Raw genomic sequence first — 20441 nt, forward strand, 5'->3', positions numbered from 1 at the left:
CAGCTTTTCCTGGCTGTCAGCATTTCCCAGTTCCATTACTCAGTGAGTGCTTCTGTAAGCACTGAATTTCTCTTACGTTTATCTCCCTTCTCTCAAAGTGAAAGATTTTAATGAAAAGTTAGGAAGCAAACACCATTTTTCTCACTTGGTAACTAAATCAGCTGTTTAATTGAAAACAACAGTAAAGGAGGCAGTATCAGGAAGGGATCTTCTTGTTCTTTAGTTTATCCTCTAAGTTTGCAAAATACTTCATTTTGGCTAAAAGCTTCTTTGCTTCCTGAAGGTCATCTGAAATGAAAGAAAACAGGACTAGTTACAGAGGCTGAATTTTCATCTTCAAGTAAATCTCAAGATTTCAATGACAGCACCTACTGCAGCACAGAGAGGTACAAGTTGCAAAGACCCATAATTCACTATTAAACCAGGATGCCTACTGGTTTCATCTCGGATCGTTTTGGAACACCTCGACTGAGGTGCTCAGCACCCGCTACTCTGCTTCTGTCTGCAGCGCAAGATCCCCCAAATGCAAGTTTGAAACCTCAGAATTGGTGCTAAGTTTGGGTTAAGTCTGACCTTCCTGCTCCTCTGGGAACCAAGCAATCAAAACATTTCTTAGCATCTGCATTCCCATGGGAAGGGATCATCTGGACGCAGATTGAATTAACTGGAACTTTTCTACTGGATGGGGTTTTTTACATCTAATGCAGGGTCCTGCATTTCCTGAATCAGCAGAAATATCTACATACAGTATTTATTCTAAATATCATACAAAGAACACTTGTGTTTGCAGTATTTCTGTTCTGTAGTTCGGAATTATTTGCCAGTAAGAGTGTGGGTCTTAAGCATTTAGAACAGGTTTGTATGGCAGCCAAATGCTTCACAGGAACAGCTACCTCTTTCAAAAGCTGCAGCCACCTCTCTGGTCAGTTCCTCTTGTTTAACTGTAAAACAAATAATTTCATTCACTTTTTGTTACATGCTTAATATATTGAATACCACTGCATTTTGACTGTCTGTGTTGGGAAACCTAGCTGCTAGCCTCAGTCTTCTGGGAGCTGAAAGAGCTTTTCATCTTAATGCTGTGATTTATGCAATTACAATTCCAGGCAGATAAGCTTCTTGGTTTAAACAGGTTTACAGACAGCAATTCCAATGCAAATTGATGGTCGCTAACTTCCCAGAGCTCTAACTTTTGGTATTCACCCTGCTACAGTCAATTTTATTCTATTCTACTTAGTTTTTATTCTTGTTTTTCTAATTGCTTTTGGCACACTACTGTTATTGCAAAGAATTAAATAGACCACTAAACTCCGTGTTTTGGGCATCACCAACAATATAATTGAGGAAGTTGCTTGTATAAGGCTAATAACCACTTAATATAACATGTTTTAAGTTGAAGAAGGTGAAAGAAATACAATGTCAGTATAAATTAAGTTATTTAGTGTGGTCAGTCAAGCATTTTATTAAACTTCATTTTGAGTGGTTTGTTCTTTTACAACAGCCCACTCGCCCTGATCTGCTGAGTAAGTGTCTTTATGTAGTCAATTGCTATCCCTGTTTTGCCATCAGAACAGGTACTGCTGTGCAGACTTTCTCCAGACAGAGCAGATGTTTAAAAATGGCATAAACTGGTAAAGACAACTTTTTCTGGGGGGAAGCTCTTGCAGTGAGTCAATTCAAGACTAACACAAGTTAGAGATACTAAAATATATTGATAAGAGTCTTAGAAAGACCCACATATTACATAAGATATTTTAGGGCTGTATAAGCACCTCAAATCATAATGTACCTTTAATCAAAGTGTCAATTTCTTCAAGGATATCATCACTTTTAGACTCTGCTAATTTCTCATTAATTTCCATGATTTCCACGAGAAACATGGAGTCTGCATCACAGTCTGTCTCCTGTGCTGGCTCCATTCCGTGCAGCTCCAGCTGTGAAAAGATGGGGATTTGGAAATGCTCATTCTTACATCTATTTCAGTGTGAATTTTCTTGATTCTTTAGTCCCTGAACAGGGCTCACTCAGATTTGTATCCGACAAACTTTAATTTTATTCCAGGAAATGTGCATAAATGGAGTTGGCCTTAAAACTGACTCCAGAGGTAAACCATGAAAATCAGCTGTTGGCCAAAGGAAAAAACTAGTAAAGGTGCCGAGGCCAGACTGGAATTTCCAAGGAATAGTCATGGCCAAACACAGTGTGAGATGCAGGAAACAAATTAGGGTGACATGAGCAGCAAATGAGATGGCAACAATCAGTGAAATGTTAAAGAAAATATTCGAAAAGCTGAGTAAGTTTTCAGACAAGGTTGTTTTTGGTCTCCTGTGAATCTCTGGTAACTCTCTTCTTTGGAGGAACACAAATCTGAACATTAACGATGGAGCCAAAGTCTGATTCAGTGTATTACCACCAGCAGCCCCCGTCACCTATGATCAGCTATAAGAGCAGTGACAAAATATACAATGACACCTTACCAGATAGATGCCGCGGCTCAGAGGGTTCAGGAGGGTTTGATACGCCTTGTTAATCAAGGATGAGTGTTGCTCAGAGTAGTACTGTTCTTCCTGCACGCGAATGACAAATAGTAGTAACAAGTTAATAACGAGTGGCAAATGCATCACACTCTGCTACCTGCAGGGCGAGCGTTCCCCAACCACACGTGTGCATAAAGCCGAGAGGTGATTTTTGGCAGAGCTGGGGCGCAGGGAGCCAGCACTTATGCATGTGTCACCGCGCTCAGAGGCGGCAGCCCCCCATCGCCACCCTCCACCGCGAGCCCGGGCCTGCAAGTCTGCTCTAAGCACCGGGAAACAAAAGCACTGGACGCGCGACGCTGCTTCTTTCCGCCCAGAGCCCCGCGGGCCTCGCACACCCGACCCGGGGAACCGCGCGGGCCGCGCCGGCGGCAAACCGGGCGCCCCCCTCTCGCCCCGGCTCTCACCGGCGGCCTCTGGCCGAAGCGATCGGGGTGAACGGCACGCTGCAGGCTCCGGAACCGCCGCTGCAGCTGCTGCGCGTCGACGCGGAAGGAGCGCTCACTGCGGGCGACAGGAGGCGGCGTGAGGCCCCGCGGCCAGCCGGGCCCGCGGAATCCCCGCCCGCACTCACCAAGCCATCAGGCGGAAGAGGTCGGGCCGCGGTCCCGGCGGCTGCAGGGCGCGGCACCCGGGGCAGAAGCGCGGCGGCCCCTCGGCGCCGGGGAGGGCGCTGCCGCAGCTCCAGCACCGCTGGGCCGGGGCCGGGCCGGTCCCGCCGCAGCGCGGCCGCGGGGCGTGCTGTAGGGCGCGCGCCGGCCACGACCCGGCACCAACCCGCCGCAGCGCCGCCCGCATCCCGACACGCGCCTCCCGGCGGGCCCCGCGCGCGCCCGCCCGCCCCCGATTGGCTCAGCTCAGGGCGGGGCGGGGCCGGGCGCGTGCGCGCGCAGCACCGCGGCAACCGGGAGCGGCGGCGGCTTTGCCACCCGTGAGTTACCCGCGGCCCCGCCACCCGTGAGTTACCCGCGGCCCCGGCCCCGGCCCCGGCGGCTCGGCTTGGGGCGAGGTGGCGCAGCCCGCGCGGCGCCGCTGGGCGCAGGGCGGCAGTGCTCGGGCGGGGCGGTAGGGGGCGTTGCAGGTGCGCGCGCTGCTCCAGTGCTGCGCTGCCCTTCCCCCCGCGCCGCGCCGCGCCGCGCCGCACCGCGCGGTCCGGTCTCGGCCACCGGTGTTCTTCTCCCGCAGTAACGGTTGTTACATGTTCTCTTTGAAGCCGACATGTCTCGAGAGAGCGGGAGCGAAGCGCAGCCGCCGCAGGGCGCCCCGCAGTCCCAGAGCGGTGCCAGCTCCTCCTCCGGGGGGTCCCAAGGCACCAGCCAGTCTTCCTCCAGCTCGGGGACACTCAGTTCTTTGGACACTGTTCCTACCCAGGAGCTTCCATCCATCCCTGAGGACCAGGAATCTGAAGAGCTTATTTCTCAGCCGTGGGGTCGCCTCTTTGCACTCGGGAAAGGTTTCAGCAACTGGGGTATGTTGGTTCTGTGACAAGCCCCTGGGCTCTTTTGTGGCACCTCAGAGAAGCTTTGGGCGGTTTGGTACAGACCAGAGGCTTCATTTGCAAATGAGGTACAAGCAAAGTTAAGTACGAGCTTAGAACTTCTGCAGTGATGTTGTATTCCATACTACATCCCAGTCTATACTGAGTACCAGATACACGGCTTCCATGGACTTAGAGTGAGTTCTAGGGCATTCATGTTCTTTGTTACTTGCTTCATTTTTCTGTTTCATAATTTGTTGCGTTGATGTATCAAGTGAGTCTGTATTGCTGAAGTTGAACTGGAAACTCTGCTCTGACTAAAGAGGGTAAAATCAGTAAAATATTGCGCAAGGTATTGATAGTACAAGGTACTTTGTTTGAATTAAGACAAAGACACTTAATCGTATGGGAAGGATCTTGCCTTTGTTACCCTGCTCAATATATTGTGGCATCATTATGTAGTGCCACAGTTAATAACTTCCTGCAGTTTTGTTTTTTCTGCTTTGCTTCCCCCTCCTCTACAGACTGCGTGAATGATGAATACTGGTTCGGAAGAGACAAAAGCTGTGACTATAGTTTTTCTAAGCTAGGACTGTCTGAGACTGGCTTCTACCAGAACTATAGCAAGAAGCACTTCCGAATTTTCAGGGTAGGTGCTAAGAAGGTCAACTGTCTCTCTCTATCCTGGCATAATTGAAAAGATTGGCTTTGGTGGGGGCAGATTGTAAAGAAATCAAAGTTTAAGTGCATTCAGTGTTGACTCCTTTAACAAGACCTTTGGCAATGCTCCATTATGAAATAACCTCAGTAGTCTGATTTCCTGAGCCAACAATAGTAATTTTCTATAGTCTTTCATGTCTTCACAGTAAAAGTCATTATTCCCCAGTTATCTTTCCTTTTTTTTTTTCTCTTTGAGGAAATGGGTCCAAGAAGTTCACATGTTGCCTACATTGAAGACCACAGTGCAAATGGAACCTTTGTTAACAGAGAGCTCATTGGAAAAGGGAAGAGGCTTCCACTGACTCACAACTCTGAAATTGCACTGTCTGTACAGACTAATAAGGGTAAATTGTCCTATAACATAAGTAGGTTCTTCATGTGCTGACACACGGTCATTTCTGCAGTGGTTTGAATATGTTTCTTGCAAGCTGAGCGGCTTCATGAGTGCTGTTAAAATACAGCTATCAGTTGCTGTTTTAGTGCTCGCATAAAAATTACCCATATCCACATCCATGAAAGAAGAAAATTTAAAAGAAGCTGCATCAGGGACCACTTCACCAGAGTATAAACTTTTATAGTTGTTTTCCTGTCTTTGAAACACTTCTGTGCGTCAGTAACTCTGTATGTCGTGGAGGGAACAGGGAATGGACTGTTCAAGGGAAGTTGAAAACACTCCAGGTACTTAACAGATGCTGCATAATAATTAAAAAACCCTCACAAAAATTAGCAGGGTTGGGGCTTTGTTTCTTTGTCTTTGCTTTTGCACCAAGATGCCACCTTCCTGATCGTCACTTCTCTTTACTACCTGCTGTGACATCAAAATTGTTGCCTATTTTCTCTTTAAACGTAGCGTTTCTTGATCAAGCACTGTTGTGAAGGTGATACCAAAGATGTCAGTGTTCAGTGCCGAGACCATGTTGCTACCTCACAGCTGATGTCATCCAGAGCAGCAGTTAACTTTTAAAACATATGTATATTTTTGTTCTAGCAGGCGGCACTTTCTTAGTTACGTTGTTGACTAGAAAAGCTCAGGAAACATAGTTGCTTGTTGTATAAAATTTTAAAGTTAATAACAGGAGCATGATTTCCACTCATCTTCCTAGTGTTTGTATTTTCTGATCCTATGGTGGATGATCAGTTGGTGTTTCCTCGAGAATTCAGAGAGAAATATATCATGTCCAAGACTTTGGGAAGGTAAGTTTCCTGCTTTCTGCAGTATTAACTGTTCATTTTGTTACTGGGTTTAGCACCTTGGGCTGGAATTACCAGTGTTCATTGAGCTGCTGCTTCTGCTGCTGCAAAAAATAAAACCAGAATGCGAACGCCTGAATAAACTTGTTCTTAAAACAGCTAGAGCAGGATTTTAACTTTATTCCCATAATTGGCTTGGGTTTTGTAACCTCCCATTAACTGTGAAACCGTTTGGGTTTTTTTTTCTCTGAAAGAGAATAAAGTCTGTAGATTCTTAACAAGTTTTACAATTCTGTAGATTGATTTAGTTATTGGAAGTAAAAGGAAGAGCTTTATGTTAGAATATACGCTGTTGAGGCCTTCAGACAGAATGGGGAAGAAGTGTTCTCGGGAAGAGGGGAAAGGCTGTCTTGAGTGGAGGCTCTTCTTTTACCTTTTGGAAAAAGATGGTGAAGAATTTGGAGAACGGTTAAGTGGAAACAAATCTGAGTGCAAAATACATGGATTTCTTTCTGTAATATAATTGCTACTTAGTATAAGTATTGTCATACCTATTCAGATTTGTGCAGTCTGGTGTTGAGAGAACTCTTCATGAGGTTCTCTTCTCTTAAATGCATTTGTGTGATGGGAATGCTGACAGAGCCTGTCCTTGATAATCACTGGTACCCTATGTACAAACAGATTAGTCGCTCTGCAGGTCTACTGCTGCATTTTTGAATGGGTGGCCCTTGACATCACTTGCTATTTAAACAGACTTCCAAACTATTGAATGCTTTCTGAGAAAGTTTTGACAACATGCCATGTTCAGAAAGTTAGAAAGCAGCAGCTGCCAGTTTTGTGTAATCCGGTGCTTTCATTCCATTTGTCTATACTGGTTATGCAAATTCCTGTAAGCTACTTGCAAGCATTAACCTAGCTGTGCTTTTATGTTAGTGGTGCCTGTGGAGAAGTCAAACTGGCGTTTGAGAAGAGCACTTGTAACAAAGTTGCAGTGAAGATCATCAATAAACGGAAGTTTCTGGCGAGTGGGATTGAGGCAGTAAGTGGTTTTGTTTGGTTTTCTGTCTGTTGGCTGTCTTGCAGTGCTCCTGGAATGTCTGGCAACCTCGCTGCGTCCCCAGCCCTCTTAAACTAAAGACCAGTTTCTTTCTGGATGTAATTTCAAGGTAGAATTCTGTAGAAAGTGCTTGCTTTTAGTCTTTGACCATGTTTCATTATGTTCATAACTTGGGACTGTTTGCTCATGTGGTATATACAAAGAGTGGTGGGGAGTACCATGGGGTTTAACTCCTACAATGCATAAGATAGGTACATCATAACCAGCAAAGTCTGACCAAAAATCTACAAACTGCTAATTTTCCTGTATTCTCCATCATAATACTTCTTAATAAAAGCCTTTTGGAAAGGGCTTTCCATGTGTCTTGTAGCAGAAGCTTGAATTTGCAGGAGAAAAACATGCCAAGTGGCTTTACTCCAGCATGAGAGAGAGATCCAAGCAGCTTCATATCTATTACTCTAATTTTATGTAAGTGTATAGGATAAACTTTGAAGAAAAATACAGTTAGAGGCAAAAGTGTGTGGAAGGAAGAGTTGGGCAAGTTGTGCTGCTGTAGATTTACTAAAGTTAATTCAAGTTGAATTAACCTTATCAATTTCTTTGATACAACAGAGCACAGATACAATATACAGAATCTGTTCAAACTGACAAGTAGGAAACTACTACTTGCATTGGAAAATATGTTTGTGAAGACAAAAATTTTGAGGTTGAAAGGGAGCCGGCTGAGGAAGAGACGCCAGGAGGCTTCAGTGGAGCGGAGTTAGTCATAAGTGGCAGGTTTGAGAATTTGTCTTGAGATTACTCTTCCATCCTATTACATTTACAGATCATGGCACAGAAAGTGGGAAAACACAAATTCAACTCTTTGGCACTGACCCAAAGTCTCTGTTAACAGACAGGAAGATTGCAGTACCATATAGGAACTGATACTTTTGTATGCTGGAGAAATACAAGTTAGATAATGTTTAATAGTGCAAGGTTGTGTACTTGAAGGTCACTGACAGCCTCTGCTATAGCCTACACTTTCCCTAGTTCAGAGGAGGAGGTACAGTTATTTGCAGATGAATATGTGACATCAATGTGATTGAAAATCGCTAAATGCAACTTTGGAACATTTCTAACAAAGATTAAGAAATGCTGTTAGGAATTATTATTGAGAAATGCCTTTGTACAAAACAGGACTGCATCGGAATGTTGTATGTGGATTTGATTGTGTGGGGTCAAAGGCAATTTGGAGTGGAAGAGAAAAAAAAATAAATGCTGGGCTGGTTTAATGAGTTGAGCCTAAGCCACAGCTAAAAGAATCTGTTTACGTTATCTTGCTATGAAGGCTCAGAGAAAGTAGCATTTAATTTCAGGGTTAGCCCATACGGAAAGCATCTTGGAGGGACGAAAGGTGTTTAGAGAACAATACTGGTACATACCAAGATTCTTTTGGTGTAGTTTGGAAAATAGGTGAAGATTTCTAACCTGCAGTGAAACAATATGTCTGGAGCAATATCTTGCTACAGACAGTAAAAGCAGACTGTTAGTTTTATTCACTGAAGGCACCTGATGGGTTTATGGAAAAAGCTGTATGTTATGGTCACTTAAAGAAGCAAGAGACATGAAACGATGGCTTTTCTCTTTTTCTCTTATTTCTGATGTGTCTTATTCCAGAACAGCACTGTCTTACCTGTATGATATTTGATTCTTTTAATAGAATCCAGCTTTTAATATCAATACTGAAATTGAAATTTTGAAGAAAATAGATCATGTGAGTGATACTGTACATTTTTACTCCTTTTTGTTGCCTACTCTGCTTCTGTAGTTCGCTGACCTTAGTGTAGTAACTAAAGATCCATTTTATCTGTCTAGAAAATATGTTAAAAAATGTGTATAATTTTTCTTGTAAATAAGTCTATTGAACACATTAAGTAGCTGCAGATTTGAGGATATGCAGATTTGAGGGTTTTAAACCTTGAATAACTAAAATGTAAATTTGAGAAGAAATTTCACAGTTTCAACCTGAACCACTGTTGTAGAAATCTGTCCTTGATGCCTGTTTTTGGAAATACTGTCAGACGACTACATAGAAAGATTAGATTCCACTGGGAGTTTTCTGAACTTGTATCCCCTCTTTCTTCTGCATCCTCCCCTGCCCCGCAAAAGGCATTTATTTTACTTTCGTTAGGTAGAAAGTTTCCATAGCTTAATGAACTTTCCCTTGCTTCCAATGTGCTATTGCATATAAAGAAAATACTGAGGATATGGTGACTCACTCACAACTGGAAAAAATGCTATTTGTTGAGCTGTAGTCACTGCAGGAGCTGGATGTTTTTGTGTGTGGAGGTATAGGGGGAAGACAACAGACTTAAATACTAAGAGTCTGCCAAAGGCTGGGGCTCAGCTCAGTTGTATTAAGTGTTAGTTTAACTGGCACGGTTGAAATCGGACTGAAATAGGAGCTTTAGGATGATGAACTCTTGATAATGCTAGTTTTTACAAATGATTCTACTTTTGTGTGTGTGTCCATTTGTGTTCTCTTTTTTATTAGCCTTGCTTAATCAAGATCAAAAACTTCTTTGAAGCAGAGGATTACTACATTGTGTTGGAACTGTAAGTAACTTGTTTGCAAATAAATGCAGAAAACACAATATTTTTCATAGCCACGCAGAATATGTATCGTTCTGAACTCTGGGGGTTTTGTTTGGTTTGTTTTATATTTCTGTTCTCCAAAACCTCTGCAAAATCAGGAACTTGGGTGACTGGGGAGTGATCCTGCTCTGCGGGGCAGGCACTTAGTGCCTGGGTAGGTGCCCACTTTGCTGCTGTTGTGGATTGCTGCTAGTTTTCTTGATTTTGAGCTCGTAAGAAGAGGCTGATCAAAACCCTTGTAACAATTCCCAGTGAAGACTTGGGAGATCAGGCCTAATTCAGTAGTGCATGTGCTGTGTTTAGGGTGTTGCTTACTCATTTTCAGAAGTATATTCTTCCTCTGTAGCTAAAGTAGCCAAATGTTTTGATCTCAGTCTTGTCCAATGAGATGAATTTTTTGGAAGTAATATATTCACTTGTTACCTGCATTTGTTTTAGGATGGAAGGAGGAGAATTGTATGACAGAGTGTCAAGGCCAGTCAAGATGAAAGAAGCTACCTGCAAGTTGTATTTTTATCAGATGCTGCTGGCTGTAAAGGTACATAATCATAAACTCTACTAAGAGAAATATGGTTATGCATATGATCGTCAGATGAATTTTTCTGTCATTTGTCAGTTCTGAAACCTGTGCAAGCAATCAACACAGCGCTCTTGACAAGTTGGTTTAAGAAGATTCTTTACCTCAGTGCAGCCAAAGAACATTCAAACGCTCTTACTTGTTAATAACAGGACTAACGTAATAATCCAAGCTGTGCTCATTGATGGCAGGATTATCATGTGTGACTTCTAGTAGTGTGTGGGCAAAGAGCCATCAGTATAGTACCTTCAAAAAATGTAGTGATCAGATGCTTTACTGTGCACTCCTGAGTAAATGTTTCAGTTCAGCAGACAACAGATTAAGACTATAGCAGATCTCAAATACTGAATATTGAGCCCTTAGATAAGTTCATGAAATGGTAAGCATATTTCATTAGTAACTTCTGCAAGACTGTTTTCTACATCAGACTTAATTGTCTGGACCTGAATATGCTTTCAGATAAATTCTTTTCCTGTTTCATTTTGACTTGATTTTAATATCTTGCAACTGCAGAGAGAGAGCAATGAAAAATCAGAAAGCTTATACTTGAAAAATGTCAATAGTCTGTTTTTCTTTGGTCTACATATATCTAGTATCTTCATGACAATGGAATTATACACCGAGATTTAAAGCCAGAGAATGTGCTGCTTTCATCCTCTGAAGAGACATGTCTGATAAAGGTAAGGAAACTTAGATTCTTGTTCATTTAGAAATTTGGAAGTGTTCCTTCCCAGTCTTCTCAATATTTAGCTAAACATAGCAAAAAAATATTATGGAATTAGTCATACAAACTGTGAAACATTGAGGGGTTTTTAATAATTTTAATTCTACTTCTGTGGTTATTTCAATGCCTACACTTATCTGAACAACAGAGAGATGTGCTTTTATAGCACTAAATTGAGTACATAACTTCAAATGGAGTTTTGGGGGGGTAGGGTTGGGGTTTTTTCATGCTAAACTGCTTATTTTTTCAAGTAATCCCTTCTAATAATCTACAGCTCCTTTATTCTTGTTGTCCATTTACATCCAAATCTGAGAGTACTTTTTTGCTAGTGTAAAGTGTGATCCTCTGTTATACTTCTCCCTACTCCCCCTTTCCCATTCTCTGTTTTGTTTACTGAATATTTAATAAAGTTTGGGGTAAATTTTCTTCATAGTCATGTACTGGAACTGACTTGGAAGAAAGAAACTCAATGTTACCTCCTGATGTATGTTGACAGTATGATATGCTCTAGTACAATCAATCCTAATATGTAATGTGGTGTTACCATTTTTAAATGCAAGATTACAGATTTTGGACAATCCAAGATTCTTGGAGAAACGTCTCTTATGAAAACTTTATGTGGTACTCCCACGTATCTTGCTCCTGAGGTTCTAAATTCACTTGGGACTGCTGGATACAGCCGAGCTGTGGACTGCTGGAGTTTAGGAGTTATTCTTTTTGTATGGTAAGATATTGTGTAGATGCTACCTTCATCGGGCAGTCATTGACATGGCTCAAGACTTGGTAACTTCAGTATTTATATTAGGAAGTGAAAGTGTGTTTAAAACTATATACGTGTAAAAAAATGCTATGTTAGCAGATGCTTTAAAATGTGTAATTTTAGTGTTTCACTTGCTATGACAAAATCTGTGTTATTTAACTTCTTTTCTTTTCTATAGCTTGTGTGGCTATCCACCATTCAATGAGCAGAATACTCAACTGTCTCTGAGAGATCAAATCACTCGTGGAGAATACACGTTCATTTCAAAAGAATGGAAGCATGTGTCACACCTGGGTATGACTCCCTCGCCATGGGTAGCAGAGTATCTAGCTCTTTTCTTGTAGTTTTTGTTTTCCTTTAACTTCCTTTCAGCTGTATGGTACGTTGCTTGTTGATATGTTTAGTTTTTAAAGTAGTCTCTTAAAAATGTTTTGGTTTTCTTTAAGTTCAAAGTTGAAGCATTGGAAAGAGCAGGCACATTTTCATTGAAGAGATTTCTTAGTAATATTTTGCATTATTAACTACAGAAATATTGAGTTTGTGGGCACTTATGTCTATTTTTCCTCTTTTTGCTTTTTCTTCTGACTTTTATCAGGCTGGTCTGAAAACTTTGCCTTGCTCAAAGACTCTTCAAGTGTTGAACTAAAAATGACAGGAATTCAAGGAGTATGAGTTAGAAGTATTAAGAGTAATTTAGTGGTGCTATTCTTTAGTGGTGCTTAAAATGTCAGCCATGCTTGTGGAATTAACTATTAAGTTTGGGCCACTCTAAGCTAAATAGTCTGCAGAACTATTTGTGGTTTTGTATAGCAAACCGAAACAGGAGTTACTGTCTGCATGCTGTTCTTGAGGACATTTTATATGCACAAAATAATTGTAGTATTTGTCTTGGATACTCCTTTGTATGTGCAAAAGAGTTTCTAATAAATGATGTGATCATTTTTTTTCTAATAAGCGTACCAAATATAACTTCTTCCTGAATGATTTGAAGTTTATTCAATAATAAGTCAGACATACATGAGAATGGAAATTATGTTATGGTCATACATAGTCCTAATGGTATGTACAACAGAATAATCAGATACAAGGAAAAGTAAGTCGTGCCAAAAGTCCTTTATGGAAGATTTGGAGTCATAAAATACGACATAAATGCCATATTTTCACAGTGCCTATTAAGCAGTTTTCTAAGAAAACAATGATTATGTGATGATGTTGAGCACACGTGTATGTCTTGTCTCTTCCATCTTCCCAGACAGATAATCTTCTTTCCAAGACACCATAAACCAGGAAACTAAACTAAGCTGTCTTTGCTTGTCCACAGTAATACTGAAGCTTTTAGGAAAGTGCTGAACTTCCTTTGCATGCTCAGAGCATAGATGGTAGACATGCTCAGTGTATCTGCTGGTAATTTTGGTGTACTGAAAAGTGTTGAATCACATGCATGTGGAGGAAGAATGGTTGCAGCCTGCAGCCCTCCCTGTGCATAGGAAAAATAAGGGATCTGCCCAGCCAGTATTTTTGGGCATTGTTCTGAAGTGTTAGAAGACATTTTGTTGCACATAGCTTTGATGTATGCCTATTGCAGAACGTATTTTCAGATAATGAATTTATTGATTATATGTCAACTAACTCTTTTTATTACCTTAGCTCTGGATCTTGTGAAGAAGCTGTTAGTAGTGGATCCAAGCAAGCGTCTTACAACTGAGGAAGCCTTAGAGCATCCTTGGCTTCAGGTAGGAACTGAGTCTTAACTGAAGTACTGCAAAGCTGGGTTGTTCTGGAGATAATTTCTTCATGTAAATGCAAAGGCAGTTCAGTAGCCTGAATGCTACGAGGTTTTGTTGATATAGTGTAATTTGCTTCTGCAAGGAAGCAGAGGAACACTGGCTACTGTGGCCACAAATGATGTGTTGCCTGATCCTGCTTCTGTGGAGGATACCATAAAAGGGATACAATGGTGGGCCATAAGAGCTTCAATTCTTTAGTTCCACGGGAATAACAACTGTTACCGTAAGTCAGAGCTTAAGTCCATAGGTTGTCTCTGACAGTAGCCAGCAGAAGAGCAATTGTCATTTGGTGCTTCTCATAGGCATGCTCTGCTGCCTGCCAGCTGGCTGAACAGTTCTGCTGCTGCTGTAAGACCAGAGAGATCCTGCTGCCTACTTACAGAAAGAGAAGAGAGAAAGAAAAGGCTGTATATTTAGGAATTATTTGTTTATTTTACTGGCATTGTCGTGACAAGTAGGAAGAGAAGCCATCAGACCCCAGCCTGTAGGATGGCATTAGCCCAGATACTGTAGCCACCATCTTCCTGTTGGACAGCTCTAAAGCAGACAGAGAAAGTATCTTGAACAGACTGCTTCCATGTCTCTCCATTGGAAGCAAGATGATGTTGCAGTACCTTGGTATATGTCAAAGCCTTTGTGGGATGCAGCCTTTTCTTTCTTGCAACATACAGAACAGAGTTGCTTCTTTGCTCTCCCAAAAAGCAAATGCCGTTTCTGCAGCACACAGATTTTCTTCTTTTTCCTGTTCTCCATGTCTTTTCCTCTTGCAATGACAACTAGAACCCCTGTTGTTTTTCACTGTGTTCATTTTCTTGGCTCCTGTCCCTGGCAAACCTTCAATAGCTGTTACCCCTTCCTGTTGCTGCTTTTACAGCATGGTATGCTTTCTCCCTCCTTCAGTTCCATGGTCCTTTTCAACTGTTATTGCTATTTGTAGTCTTGTAGTCTTGCCTGATGGTGTTCAGTGCCTTTTCCCACCCTAAACATCTTTGCTCAATTTCCCTTTTGACTTCTCCTTTGCCCTCCACCTTGCCACGAGGTCTCCATGTGTAGGTTTTACCTTGCCACATCACAAACTCTTCTGCCAGAGAGAAAAAGGAATCAGTAACTTCTTCCTCTCTTCTCCAAAGTGGCCACACTATCCTTGGTTTTATGTCTGTTGCCTTTTCTCTTTATTAGCTGGATGATCCATTGTCTTTGTGGCTTAACTAACAGCACTGCAGCTCATGTGACCTCATATGCCCCCTCTGCACAGGCTGTGGGCATTTCTCAGCCCTGACCAGTTTGATTACCTCGTGATGCAGCTTGACACGTGTGAGAATGTGTCTTATTGCTAAGTGTGTCAGGACCCTTGGCAGCAGCCATACGAACCTATATAGGAGAGCTTTTTGTTCTCTTAGTCTTGTGATCTTTGTCATATAATAAAGGTGGCTAAAAGCAGTTTGGGTCCTTGCCAAGTGAGGTAATTTTCTCAGGCAATATCCACAGTATCCCATGGCTGATGCATCTTCAGTAACCTGTGTTCAGGTAAGGGAGAAGGACTCAGATTCTATAACTTGTTCGCCTGTCCAGCTGGAAGAAGGCATTTCACATTTTGTATGGTCACTATTCTGTGGTTATTCAACTGATGTTTGACTCTGGATCATGTTTTATAGGCATTTTATAGGCATTTTATAGGCATTGTAGAGTACTGAACAGTTCTGTCAAGCTAAACCAGGTCCTATTCCAGTCTATCATCTTTAGCTGAGTAGTGTGTCAGGACTCCTGCAGTCCTGTCATCTCTGGCCTTTCCATCAAAACAGCTGTTTTTGTGGGAGGAAGATGAAACTGATTTTGATGTTAAGAGGATCAGACTTCAGTGGTTAATGGTTAAACACCAACAGTGAGCTCCTCATGGTCTCTGCTTGGGAATACTTGGAATACGTAGTTTCCAAATATCTGCCTGGGTCAACGCTGTACATTAGTGGTTGAGCACAGGTGATAGGTACAGATCTTTCTACTTCTGTGCTGTGCCATTCAGCAAGCTGCAAGTCTGTTGCTCTGTTTATTGCCAGCTTTTCTGTCACTAATTCGCACCAGCCAGTTGGTTTCTGCTGAAAGGTGTGGTGCCAGCTCAACAGTAGAGGTTGACAGGCCTCTCTATTTTTGTTGAAGGAAACTGTTATTAAGCTGCTCTTCGCCATACTCTAGCCCTGTTTCAACAGCCTTTGTATGCCTCCATGATCTGCTCTAGGTTTAATGGAAAATCCTGGATCTCTGGATTTTTTAATAGAAAATAAAGCCCAGTCTGCATCTGTAGCTAGTCTGTCCTTTCAAATGTTTAGTCCTTGCAGAGAGGCCTGCAGAAAAGGCATGAGGATTCTGCTGAACACCTTCTTTCAAAACAACCACTAGCTTCTGCATCCTTTCTGAGGCTCCTCAGAACTCTTTAATATCTGGGGATCGAGATGTGTTTTTTAGAGACCACACCTGATTTTGGTTCTGATAGGATGGACTGCCTCCTTCTAGCATTGTAACAGAGTCCTACTTCCTCATCTTGTCTGTGTGGGCAGGCAGTGCAGAATCCTGCAGAGTTTGTTTCTGGCAAGTGTCCAGGGCTACTGTGTTCTTACCATGATGAGTATGAGTAAATCTTCCTGGTTTGGGAACAATCTGAGTGGGAGGCAATCATTTCCCTGCCTCCTGTTGCAGTTCATTTGGGTTTGTGAGAGGTTGTCTTTAGGTGGTCTTTTAATAACTTTGGCACTCCAGAGGTGACCAGTGGCCTATGAGCTTTCCTGGATATTTTTGGTTCAGAAGGCTGAAGAAAGTCACCCAGCCTACCTCTGAGCCACACAACAGGTTCTATTTGCTCATGCTAAGCATAATGCTATTCATATTCCCTCGCTGGGAACAGTGTCTGGTTTCAGATGCTTAGGTAAAGAGCATAAGAAACAGGGGGGAAGCAAGTGAGTATCACTCACTGCTCAACAACTGGCAGCTTCCTGTGACAGAAAATGCATTTGGATGACTGTTCTTAAGTCATTAATTTGTCCTAATTCTGATGCTGGGCATCAGAAAATTCTTCCTGGCGTTCCTGGCTTTTACTACTGTATTTTTGTGTGTAACTTCTACAGTGAGTTAATCGGATGTAGATTCTTACATTTAGATTATAATTCTGAGCAGGAAATGTTACTGATAAACTATGCAACACTGAATTTTAAGTATTGCTGGCATGCTTAATGGGAAAAGGAAAATATATGACAGTGATTTAGACAAGCTAAGAATTTGAGATATTTCAGTATGTAGACTCAAGTTGTTAGCATCTTGATTCTATATTCCCTTTAGGGACACTTCTTACTATTATGTTCAATTTCGAAGACAGGACAAAAAGTTTCAGGAAACATCATACCTGCAGATCCAAATGTCATCTAGCATTCAGATGCCATTCTTTAAACTGTTTCCCTTCATGGGCTGTTACTAAGAGTATCGCTTGTTTATACGTGATGTTCACTGCCTGCTTGGAAGGCCAATATCCAATATGTTCAGTTCTAGATACCACACACGTTGAATACTACAACCCAAAGAGCAACTTGAATCCTGTTACTGTGAGTAGTGAGAAGGAGTTACTGGCTCCCCACTCCCTCTTGTGTTGTCTGTAAGTATTGTCTTTAAAAGTTAGTATGGAAAAACCACAACAGAGCATGAGGTGCCATGCTAATGCCTGTTAGCCCTCTCTAACGAATTTGGGTCCACTAGAGAATTTTTCAGATACTAAAAGCAAGCATGTGCTCCAAACAGAACAATTTCTACAGCTTTATTTAAACCAGTAGTGCTTTCAAATTAGTGTTTTAAATACCTGTGCTGCTTACTCCATTCTTTGCGTAAATCTAAGACTTTAAAACTTAGTGAGCTACTTAAACCTAAGTACAGTGGAGATGTCTTACCTATATTTACCAGGTCTTAATAAAACATTTTTCAAAGGCATATAAACAATTAATTTCTGTTTCTTCCTCTGAAAACTTCACTGGGATTAGAGTGGGACAAGATCAGGTTGGTTGCATGCTGAAGAAAAACTCAGGTGTTTGTTACATAAATGGAAAAATGTTTATCTTATCTTGCCCATCAACTCAAACAGGTGACACTGGAAAAGAAAGTCAAGTCCCAATTCTATATAAAATAAACTGGACATTCACATCAAAGCCTTTTTGTAGCACTTCAGAACATAGTTAAACCAAAAAAGGAGATACTGCAATACTCTGTGGCTTTGAAAAAGAACCCCCTCCTCTGCCTTCACCCCCAAAAAACAGTTGAAACATTTGAAATCCTTTGGAGCTAAATGATCCTTATTTCTAATTGTCTCTAGCAGTGGATTCCTATTCATTCACTTTGAGTTTCCCAATCTGTGCTGTGATAATAGAACCAAATTACGCAACCTGGTAGCTTCAGTCTGTTGTTTAGAATAAATGTCTGGGTTTTGGTTCTAGATCAGTTGTTAAGTTGGCGAACATACAGCCACAGCTCAGCCAAAGGAAATGATCTCTGTGAAATCAGAATGAGCAGCACTCTTCATTTAGTCCTGGGAAAGGTTTAAAGACCCGATTTCAGATTTGGAAGTCTGATTTAGGGTTTACAGGTAATCCATCGCAACCCATTCTAATAAAATTCCTGCAGGAGAAATTGCTGAAACTGGAGAACGAGATTTCTATTTAAAACAGGGCGTATACTATGTCAACTAACCGACTTGTGGGACTGATGTCCTGCTCCCTGAGGTTGCCCAGCATATACCAAGAGCACCCCAGGCTCTGGCAACTGAACCAGAATGAGATTACATGCTAGCTTTTGCTCTTGAAACATGCCTGACTTTCTGCTAAGCTAGCTTCTCTGCTGCCCTTGCCCCTGTGCTGTCCTTCCCTCCTCTTAATGCTCCTGTAGTCGGGCCTGGTTATGCACAGTTGAGACTTAAAAGCTCACTTCTTTCGCAGTGCATCTCTCCCAAACACTTTCCCTCCACTGATGGCAGCTTCTGGCTTACCACTTTGGGTACACAGAGAATGAACTGTAGTATCCAGTGAACTTTAGTAAAGATATGAATGCTCTATGACTAATACAATATTTGTCGATAATCATTTGGGTTTTCAAAAGGGAAACTTCAGTGAAATGCTTTCCAAATGTTTCCATTTACAACCTTTAATATGTTCTATGGACTTACGTTAAGGATAATTTTAAGATACCATTTTGTTTGAAAGTTTGCTGTGTCAGTGGGGTTTTTTGTTTTTATTTTAGGGTATGGGTGTTCTAGCTGGTTCTTCTCTACCTACTGTGTACAACAGGTTTGCTTTGCAAATGAAAACTACCCAAATTTGGGATACTTATAAAGCTGAGCTAGTGGAAATGAAAATATGCTATTAGAAAGAGAAGTCATTATGAGAACAAAATGTAAGGCAGTAAGGAAAATACTTTTTTTTCCAAGAACGATTAACTCTGGTGAGAGCAGGCCCCAAGTCCTTATGAGGCCTCTTCTGCTAAGGCTGCCTAATGAATTACCTGCACAACCTCCTAGCCCATATGTTCTGTTCTTTCAGTGCTGTTTGTTACACTTTGTTGAATGATAGTGCAAGTTCAGATTTAGCTTGACTAGTATTAGCTAAGTAGTTATTAAGGGAAAACTGTGTATTTGTAGAATGAAATACAACTATTTTTTCTTACTAGCACTGCACATAAACCACCTGCTCAAAATTCTACTGTGGGGCATATCAGAATCATAGAATCACAGAATGGTGTGGATTGGAAGGGACTTTTAAAGATCATCTGGTCCAACCCCCCTGCCACAGGCTTAAATATTCCATATTCTACTTAGAGTTACTGCTTTTTTTTTTTCACAGGATGAAGACATGAAGAGTACGTTTCAACAGCTACTTGCTCAGACATGTGCCAGTATGAACCCACCGCAAACATCAAAGATGGTATGGGTAACAGAGAATTTGAAGGTTAATACTTGCTGCATAGAGAAACTAGATTTCAAAGTATCCATAATAAGAAAATAAATTAATTTTGAGAACTTAGAGAAATGTGCGGTTTGGCTGTATGTAGCAGTCTGCTGATTACCTTTGCTTTCTGCATACAAGCAATGGACTTTTGTGCTTTAGCAAGACACTTTGCTTAAATGCGTAGAAACAGTATCCAAGGCTTTAAAGATTATTCATACATTGAAAATTAAATTGTTGAACATGTATGTTTTGATGGATTCGAGTCATGAATGTTTGGTATTCAAGGAAAAATTCTAATGTTAGTGAAAATGAGACTGGTTATTGTGACCTTCATTACTGGGTGCTCATTAGGAGAATTTTAAAATACGGACAGATAAAGCTGGGGGCCAGTGTCTTGTATGGCAAGGATCAAATACAGTTAGATAGATGTCGGTAGAGAAACCGTTGTTAGTCGTGTTGCTGTTTGGTCACAGAAAGGAGAATTTATCCAACATCTGTAATTCTGTAGCACACAAAGTAGTCAGGCTCTGTCTTACCTGGCTTCATGTAGCCATCCTGCTGCATCTTTCTTTTAGCCAATCACCACAAGAAAGCGTCTCCATGAAAATGAGGAAGAATCTACTTCTTTGAAGCGTGCTGTTCCTTCTACATCATTGCAGAAAATGAGGTGAAAAAAAAAAAGAGAAAGTGACTTTTGTTACTTACAGCTTTTTTATGGAAAGCAGATTTTTTTATTTAAGAAAAATCTTAATAATGGAATAAATGTTGAAGATGCAATTGCTAAATAAAAATAACTTTGTAAGACTCAAGTGACTGCAGTGTATGCATGCATCTTTTGGTTAAAGGCACTTACTGTAAATTGATTTGGAAAGACTAAAGCCTAAAATAACCAACATCAAGTAGGAATTAAGACATTCACGAGTTGGGTTTTCTCATACATGCCTGTTGCAGAGATCTTTTGTGCTTTGAGACATTTGATGTTTAACATCCATGTTAATGATAAAA

At 41.3% G+C, this 20441-nt stretch overlaps 2 protein-coding genes across 7 annotated transcripts; one reads left to right on the forward strand and one right to left on the reverse strand.

The window, feature by feature from the left end:
* Nucleotides 1-135: 135 nt before the first annotated feature.
* Nucleotides 136-3577, reverse strand: HSCB (HscB mitochondrial iron-sulfur cluster cochaperone). The gene is made up of 6 exons (XM_030502126.1): nt 3112-3577; nt 2945-3041; nt 2478-2567; nt 1790-1934; nt 894-941; nt 136-288 (listed from the first exon to the last, which is right to left on the reverse strand). The coding sequence occupies exons 1-6, from the start codon at nt 3333-3335 to the stop codon at nt 197-199; spliced, it is 696 nt and encodes a 231-aa protein (XP_030357986.1). The 5' UTR covers nt 3336-3577; the 3' UTR covers nt 136-196.
* Nucleotides 3412-20247, forward strand: CHEK2 (checkpoint kinase 2). 6 transcript variants are annotated; one of them, XR_003993848.1, is made up of 16 exons: nt 3412-3468; nt 3751-4005; nt 4539-4663; nt 4931-5078; nt 5838-5928; nt 6859-6964; nt 8685-8738; nt 9519-9580; nt 10058-10157; nt 10790-10876; nt 11481-11644; nt 11859-11974; nt 13328-13413; nt 16996-17104; nt 19332-19412; nt 20012-20245. XR_003993848.1 is itself a non-coding variant. In XM_030502106.1 (15 exons), the coding sequence occupies exons 2-15, from the start codon at nt 3756-3758 to the stop codon at nt 20105-20107; spliced, it is 1566 nt and encodes a 521-aa protein (XP_030357966.1). In that variant the 5' UTR covers nt 3412-3468; nt 3751-3755; the 3' UTR covers nt 20108-20247. The 6 variants fall into 6 exon arrangements, 3 of the variants coding, with proteins under 3 accessions (XP_030357966.1, XP_030357969.1, XP_030357967.1); XR_003993849.1 differs by having other exon boundaries at nt 16996-17054; XR_003993847.1 differs by having other exon boundaries at nt 16996-19412.
* The last annotated feature ends 194 nt before the right edge of the window (nt 20248-20441 follow it).

This window comes from Strigops habroptila, chromosome 11, assembly GCF_004027225.2.
Source record: "Strigops habroptila isolate Jane chromosome 11, bStrHab1.2.pri, whole genome shotgun sequence".
NCBI classification, from domain to species: Eukaryota; Metazoa; Chordata; class Aves; order Psittaciformes; family Psittacidae; genus Strigops; species Strigops habroptila.